At 39.7% G+C, this 21,455-nt stretch overlaps 1 protein-coding gene across 22 annotated transcripts in view; it reads right to left on the bottom strand.

The window, feature by feature from the left end:
* The window catches only part of PER3 (period circadian regulator 3), a 65,408-nt gene that overhangs the window by 19,349 nt on the left and 24,604 nt on the right, over positions 1–21,455 (bottom strand). For 10 of the 22 annotated variants that reach the window (XM_081490426.1, XM_081490428.1, XM_081490443.1 and 7 more), the window contains exons 9-16: positions 21,198–21,354; positions 15,768–15,873; positions 14,034–14,162; positions 13,315–13,441; positions 8,060–8,116; positions 3,488–3,620; positions 2,912–3,036; positions 2,154–2,321 (exon numbers count right to left, since the gene is read on the bottom strand). In XM_081490426.1, the coding sequence (XP_081346552.1) occupies positions 2,154–2,321; positions 2,912–3,036; positions 3,488–3,620; positions 8,060–8,116; positions 13,315–13,441; positions 14,034–14,162; positions 15,768–15,873; positions 21,198–21,354 (1,002 nt within the window). The remainder of the gene's footprint in view (positions 1–2,153; positions 2,322–2,911; positions 3,037–3,487; positions 3,621–8,059; positions 8,117–13,314; positions 13,442–14,033; positions 14,163–15,767; positions 15,874–21,197; positions 21,355–21,455) is intronic. The other 12 variants (XM_081490431.1, XM_081490433.1, XM_081490445.1 and 9 more) reach the window with 3 other exon arrangements.

The raw sequence follows: 21,455 nt of genomic DNA, 5'->3' as shown, positions 1-21,455 counted from the left end.
TATACTCAAATCCACTAAGGAAGAAAAATGTCTGAAATCAATGACTTCAGCTTCCATCTTAAGAAACTCGAAAAACAAGAGTAAGGTAAAACAAAAGCAAGCAGGGATTTCCCTGGTGGTCCAGTGGTTAAGACTCTGCACACCCAACGTAAGAGGCCTGGGTCAATCCCTGGTCAGGGAACTACAGAATTGATATTATTTTTTCCTTAAATGTTTGCTCAAACTCACTAGTAAAGCCATGTGGGCTTGGAGTTTTCTTGTTGGAGAAGTTTTTATCAACAAATTCAGTGTTTTAAATAGATATGAGGCTATTCAGGCTTCCTACCTTTTGAGTGATTTTAGTGTGTATCTCTCAAACAATTGGTCAATTTTGTTTAAGTTGTCAAGTTTACTGGAAAAACTTGTTTATAATGTTCTGTTGTTATTCTTTTGATATCTAGCGATGGTAGGATCTCTAAGGATGTTTCCTCTATCATTTCTGAAATTGGTAACTTATAGCTTCCCTTTTTTTCCTGATCAGTCTTACTAGTTTGATCAGATTCATTGCTCTTTGCAAAGAATCAGCTTAAAATTTTATTGTTTTTCTCTATTATTTTTCTGTTTTCTACTTAAAAGATTTTTACTCTGATCTTTATTATTTCCTTTCTTCTGCTTTGTTTTTTAAAATTTGGCTGCACTGGGTGTTAGTTATGGCATGGTCCTCAAACCCAACTCATCATCAGAATACGGTGTAAACCCCAGGAACATGGGCTTCCCAGAAAGCAAAAGACAGATGCAGCTCAAGACCATCTGGGCTCTGATTCTGCCTTCTCTCCTTAGACTAAAGAGGTGGATTTGCAGATGCTAAGACTGGTGTAAGATCAGGAGAAATGCTTATCAGTAAATATTCCTTATTCCTTAAATGAAAGCATACAGATTTCAGCATGAATTCTTTCAAAGTAGTATTAACATAAGACCAAAATATACAAAGTCTAGTGGCACAGTCAAAAAAAGAGGTTTCTGTGTCAGGTAAGATCCCACCTTGCATGGACTGACTGTGTCACTGACTGCTCCATGCCCACATAGGTATCCAAAGCATTAAGAACATGTACACTAAAAGATATGCATCTGCTCTCATCCTGAGGGACTAGTTCAATTCCAACAAAAGTCTGCTGCTAAGTTGCTTCAGTTTTGTCCGACTCTGTGCAACCCCATAGACGGCAGCCCACCAGGCTCCCCCATCCCTGGGATTCTCCAGGCAAGAATACTGGAGTGGGTTGCCATTTCCTTCTCCAGTGCAGGAAAGTGAAAAGTGAAAGTGAAGTTGCAAAAGTCTACCTGTGGCTAATTAGAAATAATAGAAAAATATATAGAAATAAACTAATCTCACAATAGCTGCATCTTTCTCTGGTCTTTTCCCACCAATCCACAGTCCACTTGTCAATATAATGCTCTCCATCTCAAAGGGTGGTGTGAGGATTAAGAGAATTAATTTATATGAAGAACTAACGGCAGGGAATGGTATACAATAACAGCTCAGCACATGTTCACTTATATTTCACTGAAGACCAGCAAAGATAAGTTAGACACAATCTGAAAACCTGACTGAATATGTTTATCACCATTTCCTCACCTACCAAATCCTTATGAAGAATGCAAAAGTCAAAAGGACAGGTGAGAGCAAAATGGAATAAAAAGGACACATCAGAATAATCTACCAAGTCACTATGTTAAAGGAAGAGAGCTTCAAACATACACTCCTCATTTATCAGACCAATACAAAAATTTGAATGTGTTTATATGTATAATTCACCTAGTCACCACTATAGTCCAAGTTTAAAATGAACACACTCTTTCAAGGTCAGCAACAAAGTGACCCAAGGCATCCCAACAATAATTGCATTAATAATGGTGAAGACTAATTGATGGCTTACTACTACATACCAGGTACCATCCTAGGTGCTTCACATATGTCAGAAGAGTTGACTGGCAAATGACATAACTAGCAGATACAGTCCAAAATATGTTGACTATTATAAACGTGATGATATTTCCAAAAATACTTTACCTGAGAAAAAATATCCACTTTACTAAGTAAATGGCATTAAAGACTTGTTCTTACAATGGTTGTATTTAACGCTGAGTGTATTCTAAAGTAAAAGCTACCGTGGTACCTGAGTCTGGTGGTGGGATGTGGACAAGGACACTGCTGGGGCTGCACTGGCTTGTGTCCAGGCTCAGAGTCGCTGTGCTCAGGGTCCATGGAGCTCCTCCTTCAGCGTCTGTGGACTGTCCATTAGTGGGCATTTCTGATGCAGGTACAGCTGGGATCTGAGAAACAGCTGGTGATGTAATAGTGAAAAGAAAAATTCCCAACAGGAAATTCATATTAAAAACCTGAACAGTTTACAGACATTTATAACTGATAAGTTAAAACCTATGGCTATGTAGAGGCAATATGAAACTAGGATTGTTTGTGATTACAATGAAATAATTAAAGGCCAAAGATGAAAGAAAAACAGGGCTTCCCTGGTGGTTCAGTGGTTAAGAATCAACCTACTAATGCAGGGGACATGGGTTCAATCCCTGGTCTGGGAAGATCCCACATGCCGCAGAGCAACTAAGCTCGTGAGCCGCAACTACTGAGCCTGTGAGCTCTAGAGCCCATGAGCTGCAACTACTGAAGCCAACGTGCCTAGAGCCTGTGCTCCGCAACAAGAGAAGCCACTGCAATGAGAAGCCCAAGTGCTGCAACAAAGAGAAGCCCCTACCCGCCGCAACTAGAGAAAGCCCACATGCACAATGAAGACCCAGTGCAGCCTAAAGTAATAAAGCAAATAAATTATATAAAATGCTTAAAAAAAAAACAAGACGAAAGAGAAACAGAGAGGGGTGGCTCTCTTGATCTAACTATGGAAGACACCCCTCTCACCTTGCAGTGCCTGGACGTCATCTGCTCTGTGGCTTTGTCTGTCCTCTTCTGAGGATGAGGAAGTTGTATTTGTAGAGGAGATACACTTCCTCTTCAAAGCTGGGATGTGGTAGCTCTTCAGGTACCTGCATATTAATAATTCAGCCATGTATTCCTACCTGCCCCCAACATGGCCACCTCTCACTTTTCTGCTTTCCTTATGCCATTTCTGTTTGGGGTATTTCACTGTCTTCTTGGGTGAAGTCTTCCCTGACCATCTGGGCCCCCATCAAGGGGTTATATATTTCCTCAATATGGTCTTGCACTGATTTTCACAACTTAATTCTTATGAGCACAGGTCCTGTCTTCTCAACTACATTCAAAGAAGGGAAGCATCTTCTAACTTTCTGGATCCCCTGAACTGTTCAATTTATTATGAATTGTAGGTAGCATGTATCTACTGATCTATAGTGAAAAATCAAGACAATAGCTGGTGAAAAATTAAGACAACAACTATTAAAAATGATATAAAGGCTCCATAGTGACAATATACACGTCTGGAAAAACTAACATGTTATCAAAACTTGTGTCTCATACCTGATAACACTATCAATACAGTTTATCTGCTGATAGGATGGGCTACGCTGATCCTTTCTCAAATCCTCACAGGACTCAGTGTACATGCTATTATTTTTCACTGTCTGGAAGGAAGAGGAGGTCTTCTGCTTAACTAAAATAGAATGAAAGGATGTCAATTAAAAATATATTCTTGAGAACATGTACTTATTTAGCAAAATTAAATCATGATATTTTAGGATAGATATATGGTACTTTAGACATGCTCAATATTATATAGCTATTAAAAGTGAGCTCAGATCTAAATGAGCAGATATAGAAAGATACCACACAGAACAATTACATGAACAGTTGCATTTGTACCTTTTAAAAAAGGAGTGAAACAAATGTTTCAGGCAAAGATTATCAAGGAACAAACAGGTGAAAGGCGAAAGGCTGATGGGGACTTTTACAATGTTACTACATGTACAACTGATGGATCCTGGTATCACTAAGGAGGGGTGACAGACTTAGTGCGTGCTTATGTGTGGTGACAGAAAGTGCATGGCACTGCCTGGGCTGAATTGGTGTCCAACAGAACATTCTATGATGACAGAATTGTCTTTAATCTATTCTGTCCGAACTGGTAGCCACTAACACCACATCCAGCAACCAAGCACTTGAAGTGTGGCTAGAGCCAAAGAGGAACTACATTTTCTGTTTTATTTATTTGTAATTTATTTGTATTTAAATTGTAAAATGTGGCTAGTGGTTACCAAATTGGATAGCAGAGGTATATAGAGAGAAAAAAGACCACAGGCTGAAGCACTGAAGAACTTTCTGTAGAGAAGCAGCAGCCAGTAGAGGAGCCTTATCCAACCACTGATTTATTCTCTGTATCTATGAGCTTTTTTTTTGTTTTTTTTTTTAGATTCCACATATAAGTGAAACCATATGCCATGTGTCTTTCTCTGACGTATTTCACAGAGCACAGTTCTTCTAAACTACTTTTGCTGTCACAGGGAAGAATTTCATTTTTTTTATGGCCAAATAGTATTCCATTCTCTCTATAAGCTGCTAAGTCGCTTCAGTCGTGTCCGACTCTGTGCAACCCCATAGACGGCAGCCCACCAGGCTCCCCCGTCCCTGGGATTCATCAGGCAAGAACACTGGAGTGGGTTGCCATTTCCTTTTCCAATGCACAAAAGTGAAAAGTGAAAGTGAAGTCCTCAGTCGTGTCTAACTCTTAGCTACCCCATGGACTGCAGTCCACCAGGCTCCTCTGTCCATGGGATTTTCCAGGCAAGAGTACTGGAGTGGGGTGCCATTGCCTTCTCCTTCTCTCTATATACCAGTTCCTTTATCCATTCATCCATGGATGCACACTTAGGTTGTTTCAATGTCTTGGTTATTGGAAATAATTCTGCAATGAACATAGTGATGCATATATCTTTTCAAATTAGTGTTTTCATTTTCTTCAGATAAATACTCATAAATGAGACTGCTGGATTATAATATTATATATAATATAATATATATTATAATATAATGTAATATAATACAATATAATATTATATATATTAACAATTAATAATAAATACAATAATTTTAATATATAATTATAATATATATCAATATATGGAATATTATATTATATTTAATATATAATATTAAATATAATATAATTATAACTAATATAATTAATAAATAATATAATTATATATTATATAATATATTATTAATATATAATATATAACATTATATACATAATATAAAATATTATATATACTAACATATATTAATATAATATATAATATATAATATAAATGCATTATATATTTATAAATATATAAAAATACATATACATATAAATATTTATATATTTTTATAAATATATATTTATATAATACATATAGATAAATTATATAATATATATTATAAATATATATTATATATAATATGCTGCTGCTGCTGCTAAGTCATGTCAGTCGTGTCCGACTCTGTGCAACCCCATAGACAGCAGCCCAGCAGGCTCCGCCGTCCCTGGGATTCTCCAGGCAAGAACGCTGGAGTGGGCTGCCATTTCCTTCTCCAATGCAGGAAAGTGAAAAGTGAAAGTGAAGTCGCTCAGTCATGTGCGACTCTTTGCGACCCCATGGACTGCAGCTTACCAGGCTCCTCCATCCATGGGATTTTCCAGGCAAGAGTACTGGAGTGGGGTGTCATCGCCTTCTCCAATATATAATATATATTTATATATACTATTTATATATTTATATAATATATATAGGTAAATTATCTCATCAATATACTCCAAATAATAAAATTTGGAAGGAATTTTACAACAGTATATTCCCAATACCTAGCTAGGTACTGTTCTTTGCAGTATTTTTTACACACATTATAAATGCAAAATATTCTTTTTGCTTTAGTTAGTTATGTTTTAGAGTAACTAAAAATAAGTAAAAAATAATATGTATTTTATCTTAAGTGCATAAGTATTAGTCACTCAGTGACTCTTTGTGACCCCAAGGACTGCAACCAGCCAGGCTTCTCCGTCCATGGACTTCTCCAGGCAAAAATGCTAGACTGGGTAGCCATTCCCTTTTCCAGGGGATCATCCTAACACAGGGATTGAACCCAGGTCTCCTGCATTGCAGGCAGATTCTTAACCATCTGAGCTACCAGGGAAGCCCTTGGTATTTCATTTTAATTATTCCACTTCCAGTGCTCTTCATTGGTTTGTGTAGATCCAAGTTTTATGTCTGGCATCATATTCCTTCTACCTTTACAAATTCCTTCAGAATTCTTACAGAACAAATTTACTGCTGGCAGTAAATTCCTGTAGCTTTTGTTTGAGAAAAATCTTTATATCTCCATTTCTGAAAGATACTTCCCACTAGGTGTATAATTCTGCATTTATGGTTTTCTCCTTTGAAGATGTTATTTATCTGTCTTCTAACATTCATGATTTCTGAAGAAATGTATACCTATTCTTATTCTTATCCTTCTTTCTCTGTTTATAATCTTTCTTCTTTTGGTACCTTCAATATATTCTCTTGGTTTTATTTTAGTTTGAATATGATATGCCCAGGCATTTTTACTTTGTGATTTTTTTTTTTTGTATTTATGCTACTTGATGTTCTTTCAATGTGGAAAATCTCAACCATTATTTCAAGTATTCTTCCTGGGATTCCAGTGACTCCTACTAGATCATTTAATCCTGTCCTCAAATTCTCTTTTTTTTTTTCTTCAGCCGAGCCAAATGGCATGCAGGATCTTAGTTCCTCAATCAGGGTTTGAACCCACATCTGCTGCACTGGAGTCATGGTGTCTCAACCGCTGGACAGCCAGGGAAGTACACCTAAATTCTTAAGAGGTTCTACCCTGTATGTCTTGTTCTCTTTCTGTTTCAGCTTGCGTCGTTTTCATTCATCCACCAAGTTCATTGATTCTCTTCTTGGTTGAGTGCCCATCAATGGCATTCACTTACCTCCAGCGTTGCTAGCATTTGCACTCGATCCTTTCTTTTATGTCGCCTCTCTATGCTGTGATTCCTTATGTGGTTTTGCATGTTGCCAACCTTATCCTTTGGAGCCTGTATTCATTATTCAGTTATTTCCAAAGTCTGTGTCCTGCCTGACTCTTGTTCCCATGACTGTTTTGTCTCTTAGGAGGTTTTTTCCTTGCCTTTCGTATGTTTCATAATTTGCTGAGAACTGAACATATTATGTAAGACAGCAGGGACTGGGCATGGCTTCCCATCCACTACATCAGAGTCAATCTAATTAAGCTTTAGGCCGGGCTAAAGGTCTACTGTTGCTATGACTTCACTCAGTGTAAGACAGCTTTCAGATCCCCCCAGTGTCACTCTGCTTCAGGTGGTCGCTGGTCTCCTGAGAGCTCTTCTTTTCCAGCGTTTGCTCCACTTTCAGGTCTTGGGCTTCCCTTTGCACTATGCCTCAGAGAAGGTCCGTCTCTTGCAGGTGACAAGATTCAGTCGGTTACAGGATCCAGCACTTATTTCACTTCATGTAAGCATGTGCCTCTCCTCAGATTACAGGACTGCCGGCTGTCCTGTACCCTCAGCACTCTGATGGGTTCAAGAAAGATCATGAACTTAATGCCTGTCTGGGCTTTTTCCTTGTTAAGTTTGGAATGAGTTAGTTCAGTTTATGAGTCATCTTTCACTTGGTCTTTGTGCCACCCTTGCAGCAGAACATTCAATTTTCCCTAATTTCCCCAATTACTTTTCTGGCAGCAGGTTATCGATCGGTATGTACAGCTGATGAAGGGACTTTACGTGTCTCTGTTGTTCCTTGTCCTGTCATAATAAGTTTAAAAGTTTCCCTTCTTAAGTGTGTGTGAGTGCTCAGTTGTGTCTGACTCTTTGCAACCCCATGGACTGTAGCCCACCAAGCTCCCCTGTCCATGGGGTTTCCCAGGCAAGAATGGTGGAGTGGATTGCCATTTCCTTCTCCAGGGGACCTTTCTTCTCCCAGGGATTGAACCCATGTCTCTTGTGTCTCCTGCATGGGCAGGTGGGTTCTTTACCACTGTGCCACCTGGGATGCCCTATTATTCTTTCTTATTCCTTTCTAAAGCATGGCTTACCTTTATAAGGGTAAACATGTATACTTAAAACCTTGTCTTCTTGTGTGCTGCAGCACCCTGTATATAAAACATGTATACAATGACCATTTAGTATTTTCCTTTTCATTGGTGTATGTGTTTACTCAATTTCTAATACTTAAATTATAACATTTTCCATCTTTAAGTTGTATCCCTGTTCTCTTGAGTAATAAAGTTTTTTTTTTACTAGCTCTTTAAACATGTAGGTCTTAAAATGTTAATAAAATCAAGATGTCCAAGTAATATCAGTTCTCCGAGGTTAGTCCAAATGGCAACAGATTTTCCCCCAAAGTCACATCCCATGTGTGCTCACTAAATATAACACATATGTTAGAAGATATAAGTTTCTAATAGCAGCATAAGTCCACAGAGTTAGCTATAGCTTAAATTTTATGAAATGGTGAACGAAGTACTGACATCTGCTTAGATATACAGCTTCAAACAACAGTACTGGTGGTATTGCCAGACCAATGGTAGATAAGAAACTTGATAAAGCAGGGTTAGAAAGAATTTCTGCTCTGAGAGAAATTCCACAGGTCAGGACACAAAAATCTCATGAACATGAGATCAGAGGTCAAGGCAACAGCAGGTAGCACTGACTGGATCAGACAATGAAGAAAACATTTAGAGATTTTAGATTTAAAATCTCCCCAAAGAATTTTCTCTGCCAGGACAAGGGATAATGATAAAGAGCAAGAAAGATATTTAAGATAAATCCTTTTGTGGAGGAGATCTGATGGTGTCAAGGGACAAAAAGAGTTGTCATTTCTATCTTGTGCCCTTACGTCTACAGCAAAGAAACAGAACATGAAACCTTCTGTCAAGGTGAAGAAAAAGTACAAAAACCCAACGTACAGGACTTGCTATATCTAGAGGGCATCCTATGGGCTCCCAGTGATACCACTTGTAGGAGCCACAGTTTGATATTTTTCTTATGGAAATCATGTCAAGTCCCAAAAAACACAGCTACTATATTATTACTGACTTTAGATAAGAAATTTCACCCTACTGTGTAAAACAACCATTGGACAATGGTAGAGACCATCAATTACACTTAGGTGACCAAAATCTACAATAGCTTCCAACATTATATTAATATTTGGGGAGAAAAATTAAGAGAAATTTATGTAAGTTAAGAAGCTACGAAACCTACATATATGTGAAGTGAAGTGAAGTGAAAGTCAGTTGTGTCTGACTCTTACTAACACCATGGACTGTAGCCTGTCAGGCTCCTCTGCCCATGGTATTCTCCAGGCCAGAATACTGCAGTGGGTAGCTGTTCCCTTCTCCAGGGGATCTTTCCAACACAGGGATCGAACCCAGGTCTCCCAGATTCTTTACCATCTGAGCCACCAGGGAAGCCCCTGTGTGTGTATCTGTGTGTGTCTGTGTGTATATAGATATAGATATATCAGTCTCAGTTCATTCGGTCAGTCATGTCCGACTTATCGCGACTCCATTAACCGCAGCATGCCAGGCCTCCCTATCCATCACCAACTCCTGGAGTTCACCCAAATTCATGTCCATTGAGTTGGTGATGCCATCCAACCATATCATCCTCTGTCGTCCCCTTCTCCTCCTGCCCTCAATCTTTCCCAGCATCAGGGTCTTTTCCAATGAGTCAGCTCTTTACATCAGGTGGCCAAAGTATTGGAGTCTCAGCTTCAACATCAGTCCTTCCAATGAACAGCCAGGACTGATCTCCTTTAGGATGGACTGGTTGGATCTCCTTGCAGTCCAAGGGACTCTCAAGAGTCTTCTCCAACACCACAGTTCAAAAGCATCAATTCTTTGGCGCTCAGCTTTCTTTACCGTCCAACTCTCACATCCATACATGACTACTGGAAAAACCATAGACTTGACTAGATGGACCTTTGTTGGCAAAGTAATGTCTCTGCTTTTTAACATGCTGTCTAGGTTGGTCATAACTTTCTTTCCAAGGAGTAAGCGTCTTTTAATTTTATGGGAGCAATCACCATCTGCAGTGATTCTGGAGCCCAGAAAAATAAAGTCAGCCACTGTTTCCACTGTTTCCCCATCTATTTCCCATGAAATGATGGGACCGGATGCCATGATCTTAGTTTTCTGAATGTTGAGCTTTAAGCCAACATTTTCACTCTTCTCTTTCACTTTCATCAAGAGGCTCTTTAGTTCTTCTTCACTTTCTGCCATAAGGGTGGTGTCATCTGCATATCTGAGGTTATTGATATTTCTCCCGGCAATCTTGATTCCAGCTTGTGCTTCCTCCAGCCCAGCGTTTCTCATGATGTACTGTGCATACAAGTTAAATAAGCAGGGTGACAATATACAGCCCTGACGTACTCCATTTCCTATTTGGAACCAATGTGTTGTTTCATGTCCAGTTCTAACTGTTGCTTCCTGATGTGCATACAGGTTTCTCAAGAGGCAGGTCAGGTGGTCTGGTATTTCAAAATTCTCTTGAAGAATTTTCTACTATTGTGACCCACACAGTCAAAGGCTTTGGCATAGTCAAGCGGGTAGAAATGGATGTTTTTCTGGAACTCTCTTGCTTTTTTGATGATCCAGCGGATGTTGGCAATTTGATCTCTGGTTCCTCTGCCTTTTCTAAATCCAGCTTGAACATCTGGAAGTTCACGGTTCACATATTACTGAAGCCTGGCTTGGAGAATTTTGAGCACTACTTTGCTAGCGAGTGAGATGAGTGCAGTTGCATGGTAGTTTGAGCATTCTTTGGCATTGCCTTTCTTTGGGATTGGAATGAAAACTGACCTTTTACAGTCCTGTGGCCACTGCTGAGTTTTCCAAATTTGCTGACATATTGAGTGCAGAACTTTCACAGCATCATCTTTTACAATTTGAAATAGCTCAATTGGAATTCCTTTTGAGCAAACCTCCACTAGCTTTGTTCATAGTGATGCTTCTTAAGGCCCACTTGACTTCACATTCCAGGATGTCTGGCTCTAGGTGAGGGATCACACCATCGTGATTATCTTGGTCATGAAGATCTTTTTTGTACAGTTCTTCTGTGTATTCCTGCCACCTCTTCTTAATATCTTCTGCTTCTGTTAGGTCCATACCATTTCTGTCCTTTATTGTGCCCATCTTTGCATGAAATGTTCCCTTGGTATCTCTAATTTTCTTGACGAGATCTCTAGTCTTTTCCATTCTATTGTTTTACTCTATTTCTTTGCATTGATCCCTGAGGAAGGCTTTCTTATCTCTCCTTGCTATTCTTTGGAACTCTGCATTCAGATGCTTACATCTTTCCTTTTCTCCTTTGCTTTTTGCTTCTCTTCTTTTCACAGCTTTTGTAAGGCCTCCTCAGACAGCCATTTTGCCTTTTTGCATTTCTTTTTCTTGGGGATGGTCTTGATCTCTCTCTCCTGTACAATGTCACGAAGCTCCATCCATAGTTCATCAGGCACTCTATCAGATCTAGTCCCTTAAATCTATTTTTCACTTCCACTGTATAATCATAAGGGATTTGATTTAGGTCATATCTGAATGGTCTAGTGGTTTTTCTCACTTTCTTCAATTTAAGTCTGAATTTGGCAATAAGGAGTTCATGATCTGAGCCACAGTCAGCTCCTGGTCTTGTTTTTGCTGACTGTATAGAACTTCTCCATCTTTGGCTGCAAAGAATATAATCAATCTGATTTCAGTGTTGGCCATCTGGTGATGTCCATGTGTAGAGTCTTCTCTTGTGTTGTTGGAAGAGGGTGTTTGCTATGACCAGTGTGTTCTCCTGGCAAAACTCTATTAACCTTTGCCCTGCTTCATTCTGTACTCCAAGGCCAGGTGTTTCTTGACTTCCTATTTTTGCATTCCAGTCCCCTATAATGAAAAGGACATCTGTTTTGGGTGTTAGTTCTAAAAGGCCTTGTAGGTTGTCATAGGACGGTTCAACATCAGCTTCTGCAGCATTACTGGTCAGGGCATATACTTGGATTACCACAAAATTGAATAGTTTGCCTTGGAAATCAACAGAAATCATTCTGTCGTTTTTGAGACTTCATCCAAGTACTGCATTTTGGACTCTTTTGTTGACTATGATGGCTACTCCATTTCTTCTAAGGGATTCCTGCTCATAGTAGTAGATATAATGGTCATCTGAGTTAAATTCACCCATTCCAGTCCATTTTAGTTCACTGATGCCTAGAATGTCAACGTTCACTCTTGCCATCTCCTGTTTGACCACTTCCAATTTGCCTTGATTCAGGGACCTAACATTCCAGGTTCCTATGCAATACTGCTCTTTATAGCATTGGACCTTGCTTCTATCACCAGTCACAAGCACAACTGGGTGTTGTTTTTGCTTTGGCTCCATCCCTTCATTCTTTCTGGAGTTATTTCTCCACTGCTCTCCAGTAGCATATTGGGCACCTACCATCCTGGGGAGTTCATCTTTCAGTGTCCTATCTTTTTGCCTTTTCATACTGTTCATGGGGTTCTCAAGGCAAGAATACTGAAGTGGTTTGCCATTCCCTTCTCCAATGGACCTATAACACATACAGACTAACTTCTCAAAATAATGTCAACTATCATGATTGATCCAATTCTTCTGAAATGCTTCTTACCTCATATTGAGAAAAGAAAAGCATGTAATCAAGAGAAAGACCAAGTTTTTCATTCAATTTAGGTCACTGACATTCTCCATCTGTTTGAAATGACAGGAAGGGATTATCATTTTAATATATTTGATAATCTGAAATGCATTCTAAAATTAACAAGTTTGATTTATAAATTGCTCATACAGAGGAACTGTGGTGCTGGAGAGTCCCTTGGATTGCAAGGGGATCAAACCAGTTAATCTTGACTATTCACTGTAAGGACTGATGTTGAAGCTGAAGCTGCAATACTTTGGACACCTGGTGTAAAGAGACAACTCATTGGAAAAGACCCTGATGCTGGTAAAGATTGATGGCAGGGAAGAAGGGGATGAGAGAGGACAAGATGGTTGGATGGCATCACCAGAGTGCAGTCCATGAGGTCACAAAGAGTCGGACGTTACTTAGAGACTGAACAACACATAGAGGAAATCAACGTATCAGTTGGAATTAGCAGAAACGTCAATTCTTTAGTAGAAGTATTCTGTAACTACGTTCTAACACCATTTAGCTTTCAGGATAGTATCTGCTGCTGCTGTTGTCATTATTATGACTACTATTACTTTTGTCATCTGCATATGTAAACCTGAATAGCAACACCCAGGGGTCGTGGCTTCATGAGAGCGGGGAACTGCCTTGATGACTCACCCCCAGGCCGTCCTGAGCGGGTTCCCGACACTGGCTTGTTTGCTGACTTGGCCCTCGACTTGATATAGAGCTGCTGACCTAGATTCTTGATCTTGTTCACACTGGCACAGATCTGCTGCAAAGTCAACTTAGGGAAAAGAGTGATGAACAATGTTTCAAAGATTATAACAATGTGCATCAAGAGATACATAAACCAAATATATGTAACTTTTGGTTCTCTGAGGAAAGAATGACTGAAATCACCGTAACAGCATTAGTTCAGTCTTCCGCTGAGCCACAGCACATGGGTGCTGATGGGGCTTTGCATCAACCTGTCCACAACATGCTGGTTTTCATTTTAATTTTGTTTTATTTATTTTTTTGGCTGCACCCTGTGGCATGTGGGACCTTAGTTCCCAAACCAGGGATCGAACCCATGCCCTCTGCAGTGAAAATGCTGAATCTTAACCACTGGACCGCCAGGGAAGTCCCCAGGCTAATTTTTAGAAAGCGTACAAGTAGCCCAAATGCCACCTTCTTAAATGTGGTATTTTCTTTTTACAGACATTTTTCCCAAACCGAAGTGGATCAGAAGGTCTATGACCCAATCAGGTCTTCAAGTCAAGAGCATATACTGAGAAACCACACACTTCGAGGTACAGAACTGGTGCGAACATGTCGTGGGTAACAACACACCGAGAAAAGGACATGTGCTCGGGAGCACACACGGGCCTGCTCACCGGTGCCTTCGGCACCTCATCCATGCCGTGCCCGCTGGACTCACTGGAGGACGCGAGGCTGACCTGAGGCTCCTGTGACCCACTGCTCCCCAGGCTCCCGTAGCCGCTGGGCATGCTCCCGTGAACAGGCTGCGAGAGAGAGGGGGGCCCATGCAGCCCTGGGTTACACAGCAAGTTAGAAGGGAGACCTGCATTACCTGCCTTTGAGCTCACCTGCAGTAATCACTAAATTAAGGTGAAAATTTTTGGAATCCTAATGGCAGCGTGTGAAGGGTGATGCTGACATAGAGGACATTTCTCTCTCATCTCAGTAATTCTCAAGGGCAGAGTTTACTTTTCTAGTCTAGGTGGGTATTTAGAGAACGCTTTTTTTTAAAGCCATAGTTAATAAACTTAATAAAACATGAAAATAAACTCCAGCTCTTGATGCTGAGTGTAAATCAGGCAGAACAAACAAAATACCAATATATACCATATTATCCCCCCAAACCTAACAGATACTTCATGAACCCTAGAGATGGCTGGATAGCTTCATCAACTCAATGGACATGAGTTTCAGCAAACTCCGGCAGACAGTAAAGGACAGGGAAGCCTGGTGTGCTGTAGTCCAAAGAGTCGGACATGACTTAGCAACTGAACAACAGAGATTTTATGAACGACATTTTGAAAATTACTGACCAACAGTTTTAGTGATACCACTGTTGTAGCCAAACGCTCCAGGAAGCAAACTCACTCAGAAGGACAGTGTGAATAGTGGAGTGCAGTTTATTACATTGGCAGGTTCAAGGCAGAGTTTCTTCTTGACCCAGGGACCCTGACCGATTTTTGTGACAACCTTTTATACCCAAAGTGTAGGTACCCAAGCCCACATCCTCAAATTCTTTAAAACCCACTCTGGACAATGTTATTAAAAGATACAATCAGGTTATAGCCATAAATTCACATTCTAAAGCTTTCTGGACATACAGCTTAGCCAACAGCAATCGGTATTATTAAGATTAAAGACAGTGATTGATTACATAGTGGACATTGCATTCCTTCTGGCTCTGGGAGGTCTAGGTACGGGGTCTGCCTGGTCTGGTTTTTATCCGCCTGGGAGGCCTATTTGGCTGCTGGTATTTTATCTCCATGGCCTCCTAGATATACAGTTCAAAAGTTGCCGAGACTGTAAGATGGAGTTCCTTTTCTTTTAAAAATGGAGTCAGTCCAGTCAGGGCAACCTGCTCCTTTCCTCTTTCACCATCAGTAAATACTTAACAAGTTTATTGATTGAATCTCTAGTAGAAATCATTTTGGTACTTGTTTTCAACAGGTAGTAGTTTTTCATACTTTTGCCTCATAATGATTAGAGACACTGAGACCCGCCACCCCTCCCCCCACTTTTAAAATTAATTATTTCAAAGACTAGCAAAGCTAAAACACTGGCAGCATTTGAAAGACAAGAAGAATTCTCTCATTTAGAAATAACTTCTTTGTCTAATTGCTTCCTGTGACTCAGTATGCTGTCTTCAAAAGCGTGCTTAAAAAAATGTCCTGTGTATTTAACACAGATAAAGGAAAACAAGATTAATGAAATTTAACTTAAAAACAAAAAGAGGAAGACAAAAATTTCTGGAATGTAGAGGGTAAGGCTCACAGTTTATTTCTGTGAAATGACTACTAAGACTGAATGTTAAAATTAAACACAACTATGAGAATTTTGTGTTTGTTTTTTAAAAAAACCTCTCACTTTACCTGTAAGAGAAGTTTTTGAATTTGTTCTTGTAATTCTGTGATGTCATTGTCATCACTGCTCATCTTTTTTACTCTGGTGGCAAAAACATCCTTGTTTAGTGGACTCCTACAAAATGCCAAGGGAAAGACTGAGTCAAACAATTTAACATTCATTCACAATGAAGTCTAAAGTGATCTTTAATAGAATATTCAAACAATAAAGCTATGTCTTTACAAAGCAACTCTTCAACTCCAAATACAGAAAATATGAAGTTTATATTCTATTTATGGAAGCAGAGAAAATCCTAAGAAACAAGGGAGATGTTAACAGGTTTTAGTTTAATCTCTTCACAGCTCTGATCTTTCCATAATCATTTTAGCACTGTATCTGTATAAATTTAAAACAGTGACAAGTAACCTTCTCAGCTACTAAAGTATGTTCAAGAACTACTGGTCTTGAAATTTAACATGAACTGAGTAACCTATTGGTTCTGAAACTGAGGGCTTCCTTGGTGGTTCAGACAGTAAAGAATCCGCCTTCGATGAAAGAGACTGGATTTGATCCCTGGGTCAGGAAGATCCCCTGGGGGAGGAAATGGCAACCCACTCCAGTATTCTTGCCTGGAGAATCCCATGAACAGAGGAGCCTGGTGGGCTACATACAATCCATGAAGTCACAAAGAGTCAGACATAACTGAGTAACTAACAATTTCACTTTCCACTTCTTTTCTAAGAAATTTTAAGACTTTAAGTTTGTCAAACAACATTCAATGCTTGGTATCCAATCACTTGAGCTATGTAATAAAGATGACTGCTCCCATCCTCATGGTGAACATGTGGCGGTCACAAAACCTTCAGTCTTCTTTATATTCAAATTCTAGAGCATCTGAAATCTACTAGCTGAATAGCAACAAAGAGAAGGAACTGACAATGACTCAGGACCCTCTATGTGACAGGAAGTAGCCTTGCTTCATGACATACCTCAAGAATAAGCCACATTTTCTAAACTCTCACAATACGTGAGCACCGTTCCAAGGGCTCCACCACGTCCCCCTCCTCCTGTCCTGTGTGCCATGAGCCTGAGTGTCATCCAGAGGTGTCTGGGCTGCTGGTCAAGTGCAAGTTTGAGTGAGAATAGGACGTCCGGCTTTGTGCAATGAGACTGGGATATTCCTGGTGGGGACCCTTCCTACAAAACTGAGTTGTACATTTAATCACCAATTACATCACTCAAAGGATTTACATGAGAGGATTCCCTGGTGGTCTAGCCATCAGGACTCAGAGCTTTCACTGCCAAGGGCTCAGGTTCAATCCCTGGTCAAGGAACTAAGGCTTCCTCGGTGGCTCAGTGGTAAAGAATCTCCCTGCAATGTAGGAGATGCAGGAGATTCAGGTTTGATCCCTGGGTTGGGAAGATCCCCCGGAGAAGGGAATGGCAACCCATTCCAGTATCCTTGCCTGGAGAATCCCATGGACAGAGGAGCCTGGTGGGCTATAGTCCATAGGATCGCCAAGAGCCAGACATGACTGAGCATGCACACGTAAGGAACTAAGACACCACAAACGGCATCACTTGGCCAAAAAAAAAAATGATTCACGTGGAGGCAAGAGAGACACCACCTTCAACAAATGCTATCAACTCGGTATGAAGAGTTGGCTGTGGTGCTCGTCAGGAAATTGGTTGAGGGCTAAGGAAGGAAATTTGGTTTTTGTCTCCTCTTTGCAACTTCCTCCCTCTGAGATCGCTGAGAAAGTGACTCTGTTTCACCGAATGTGGATTTTTTTTCTGTAATGTGAGAGGTAACAAGCACCTAGCCTTCCTCCCCACAGAGCTGCTTAATATCGAAGAGATATTAAGGTTAGGGTCCCACACTGAACACTCTCACAGCTCCCCTCCCACCTCAACTGTCACCTTTCCAAAACTCTACTCTGGTGTCACAGCACTGTTTCTGTTTTCCCGTGTGTGCTGGGCTACATGGAGGCAAAGAGAACGTCTGCTGTGTTTACAACCTCATCCTTAGGGTCCAGCACAACGGCTGACTCAGCAGCTACTCCATAAATACTTCCTGAAGGAATAAGTGCATTAAAGTAACTATACAAACGTAACAGATAATTATTATTCTGTGAGAGGTTAATACCTACTAGACTCTAAATGCTTTCCCTCACATAATCCTGCATGTGAAGATGCAAATATCGGTATAATCTTAAAAAAGAGCACTGAAAACACTGTAAGTACTAATATATCAATTTATTCCACATAGTTTTAAGATTTTTTTTTTTTGATGTGGACCATTTTTAACTTCTTTACTGAATTTGTTACAATATTGTTTCTGTTTTATGTGTTGGCTTTTTAGCCTCGAGGTATGTGGGGTCTTGGCTACCCAACCGGGGACCACACCTGCACCCTCCACAATGGAACTCGAATCTTTAACCACTGGACCACCAGGGAGGTCCCACATCCATATATATATTTTTTAAAATAATTTCTTCTCTTTCCTTTTTTTAAATTATGAAAGTATGGTATTTACAGAAGACTTGGAAAATAGAGGAGAGTTACATATAGCTCCACTATATATATATATAAACTATTTTTTAAAGTAGATAAATTAAGATTTTTAGTTGGAGTTTCAATATCAAAGGGTTCCCCTGGTGGCTCAGATGGTAAAGAACCCGCCTACAATGCAGGAGACCTGGGTTCGATTCCTGGGTTGGGAAGATCCCCTGGAGAAGGAAATGGCTACCCACTCCAATATTCTTGCCTGGAGAATTTCATGGACTGAGGAGCCTGACAACCTACAGTCCATGGGGGTCACAAACAGTCAGGCACAACTGAGTGACTAACACACATACACTCAATATCAAACTCTCAAAAATTAGTAGAATGAATGTACAGAGAGGTAGAAGAATATAGTAAGCCTGAGAAGCACTGTGAGCCAATTCAACATAACTAAGATTTATACAATTTTCACACAACAGTAGGATCCAAATTATATTCAAGCTCCCACAGAGCCTAAACTAGGAGATACTGGAACATATCCAGGGACATAAAACAAGGTGCAAAAATTTCATGGGCTAAAGGTACTGAAATCCTAGAGAGTCTGGTCTCTTATCACTGTGGAACTATGCTAGAAATCAATATCAAAAGATATTTGAAAATAACTCACATATTTTCAAGTGCAATGTGACATGTACCAAGAGAGATTTTTGACTTATTAGGCATTGAAAGTCCCTATTCTATACATTTTTTAATCAAAGAACAGAAAGGATAGTTGGAGAATAAATCTAGGATACTCCTCTGGTGCTGATAGGGAGGTACTCAGACCAGTCAACAGACACCCAGATGGACATCTCATCAGAGGAACTGGGGTTTCCTATATTCTTTCTAAGCAACCATCTAATTTTATCTTCATTTCCCAACAGGCTTCCCTACTGGGCTGATCAACATGAACAGCTCTTCCTCTGCAGTCATATTAGCTACCTTAATTATCAGATTAGTCTTCTACCACAAATCAGCCTCATGAGTCAGGGCTGCAGGGAGCCTGATGCTTCCACTAAGGCTGCAGACTCACTCTTTTGAGAGGCTGAACCCTGGAGCACAGTCAGGTCAGAGCAACCTGAGGCCTATCTCACCATGGCCCAGTATCACTTCATCACAATATTAACACAGGATAAAATAAGTCTGACTGGGAGATCTACTGTTCTTAGTTTTATGCTTATATATACAAAGTTCCATAAAAAAATACAAAAGATAATTTATCAATCTATGGTATCTCCAGTGGTCATGTACAGATGTGAGAGTTAGACCGTAAGGAAGGCTGAGTGTTTTTGAACTGATGCTTTCGAACTGTGGTGCTAGAGAAGACTCTTGAGAGTCCCTTGGACTGCAAGGAGATCAAACCAGTCAATCCTAAAGGAAATCAACCCTGAATAGCCATTGGAAGGACTGATACTGAAGCTGAAGCTCCAATACTTTGGCCACTTGATGTGAAGGGCCGACTCATTGAAAAAGATGTTGACGCTGGGAAAGATTGAAAGCAAAAGGAGAAGGGGACAGTAGAGGATGAGATTATTAGACAGCATCGCCAACTCAACAGAAACTGAGCAAACTCTGGGAGATAGTGGAGGACAGAGAAGCCTGGCGTGCTGTAGTCCAGGGGGTTGCTAAGAATCAGACATGACTTAGCGGCTGAACAAAAACAACAGCAGCAGCATAATACTGAAGAGTTAGGTATAATTCCCATTCCTAATAGAAACAGACATCAAAGGGAAACTTATGGGCTGGCTGAGAAACCTACAGGTCAATTTTAAATGGCCCACAAAGCTCAGGGACCAACAGGATATCAGACTATAAGAACAGTGGTCCAGGTTGCTTGGGATTCATTTGTAAGGTTGTTACACGGACAGGAAACAATAATCAAGCAGGCTTGAATTAGCCATGCTGGCAGGCAAATAAATACAAAAGAATCTATTTTTAAAAAATAAAGATGTAACAAAATTGAGTCAAATAAGTGGAATTTGACAGTAGAAGAAAAAAAAAAAGAAAAAAAAAAAACAACCTTATATGCTCACTAAAGAGAATGTTAAAATTGAGAAAAGGAAAAAAAACACCCTTAGTCTAAATCCACTATCCACACATAATCAAAATTTATATTTTATTTCTTTCTAATCTTCTTTTTCCTATTTCCTAGTGTTTGTTTTAAACACAATTAGACTGTATAAAAATTCTGTGGGCTGCTTTTCCCATCACCTAAGATATCAATTTCCCTGATACATACTTTCTTAAAAATTTTCATTGGATCAATATAATAACATGTCAAACAAATATTTCAGAACTTCCTTAATGATTATATTTAAGCTATTATTTGTCAATCCTAAAGGAAATCAACTCTGAATATTAACTGGAAGGACTAATGCTGAAGCTGAAGCTCCAGTATTTTGGCCACCTGATGCAAAGAGCTGACTCACTGGAAAAGATGCTGATGCTAGGAAAGACTGAAGGCAGAAGAAGGGGAAAGCAGAGGATGAGATGATTAGATAGCATCATTGACTCAATGGACAAGAGTTTGAGCAAACTCCAGGAGACAATGAAGGACAGGAAAGCCTGGTGTGTTGCAGTCCACGGGATCAAGAAGCGTCGGACATGACTTAGCCATTGAACAACAATAACAAGCTACTACAATTAAATAACATTGTCTTTTCTTTACAAAGCTCTCTGTATTTAGACTTATTTCTTGAGAATACTCCCGTAATAGAGTTACTAGGCCAAGGAAGTAGAAATAGAAATATTACAAGGCTCTTAATATTTAAAGGCCAAACTGTCTTCCAGAAGCACTGTCAAAAACCTGTTCTTTGTTGAGTTCATGTGTCAACTGATTCAAAGGGGAGTCAATGGGCCCGAGAATATTATTTGAAAAAACATATTTTAGAAAATATGAGAACTGATTGACTTACGTTCGCACTTTATGGCGACCGATGATGAAAGAAACCTTCCGGCTCCATGGGTTCACGAAGCTGGACCAACTGGAGTCCAGTATGACGTAATCCCCATTTTGAGAACAAAATCTAATGGGCAGGTGTTCAAAGGGAGGATGGCCTACATACTTCAAGACTACATAAAACAAAAAGACAGAATTTATTTAACATGAATGTTTATTACAAATGCCTCTCTTAAGGCACTTATTTGTAAATGTTTTAAAATATAAAAATAGA

This window comes from Giraffa tippelskirchi, chromosome 5 (assembly GCF_054371585.1).
Source record: "Giraffa tippelskirchi isolate mGirTip1 chromosome 5, T2T-mGirTip1v1.2.pri, whole genome shotgun sequence".
Taxonomy (NCBI): Eukaryota; Metazoa; Chordata; class Mammalia; order Artiodactyla; family Giraffidae; genus Giraffa; species Giraffa tippelskirchi.
This window is presented reverse-complemented; position numbering and strand designations above follow the sequence as displayed.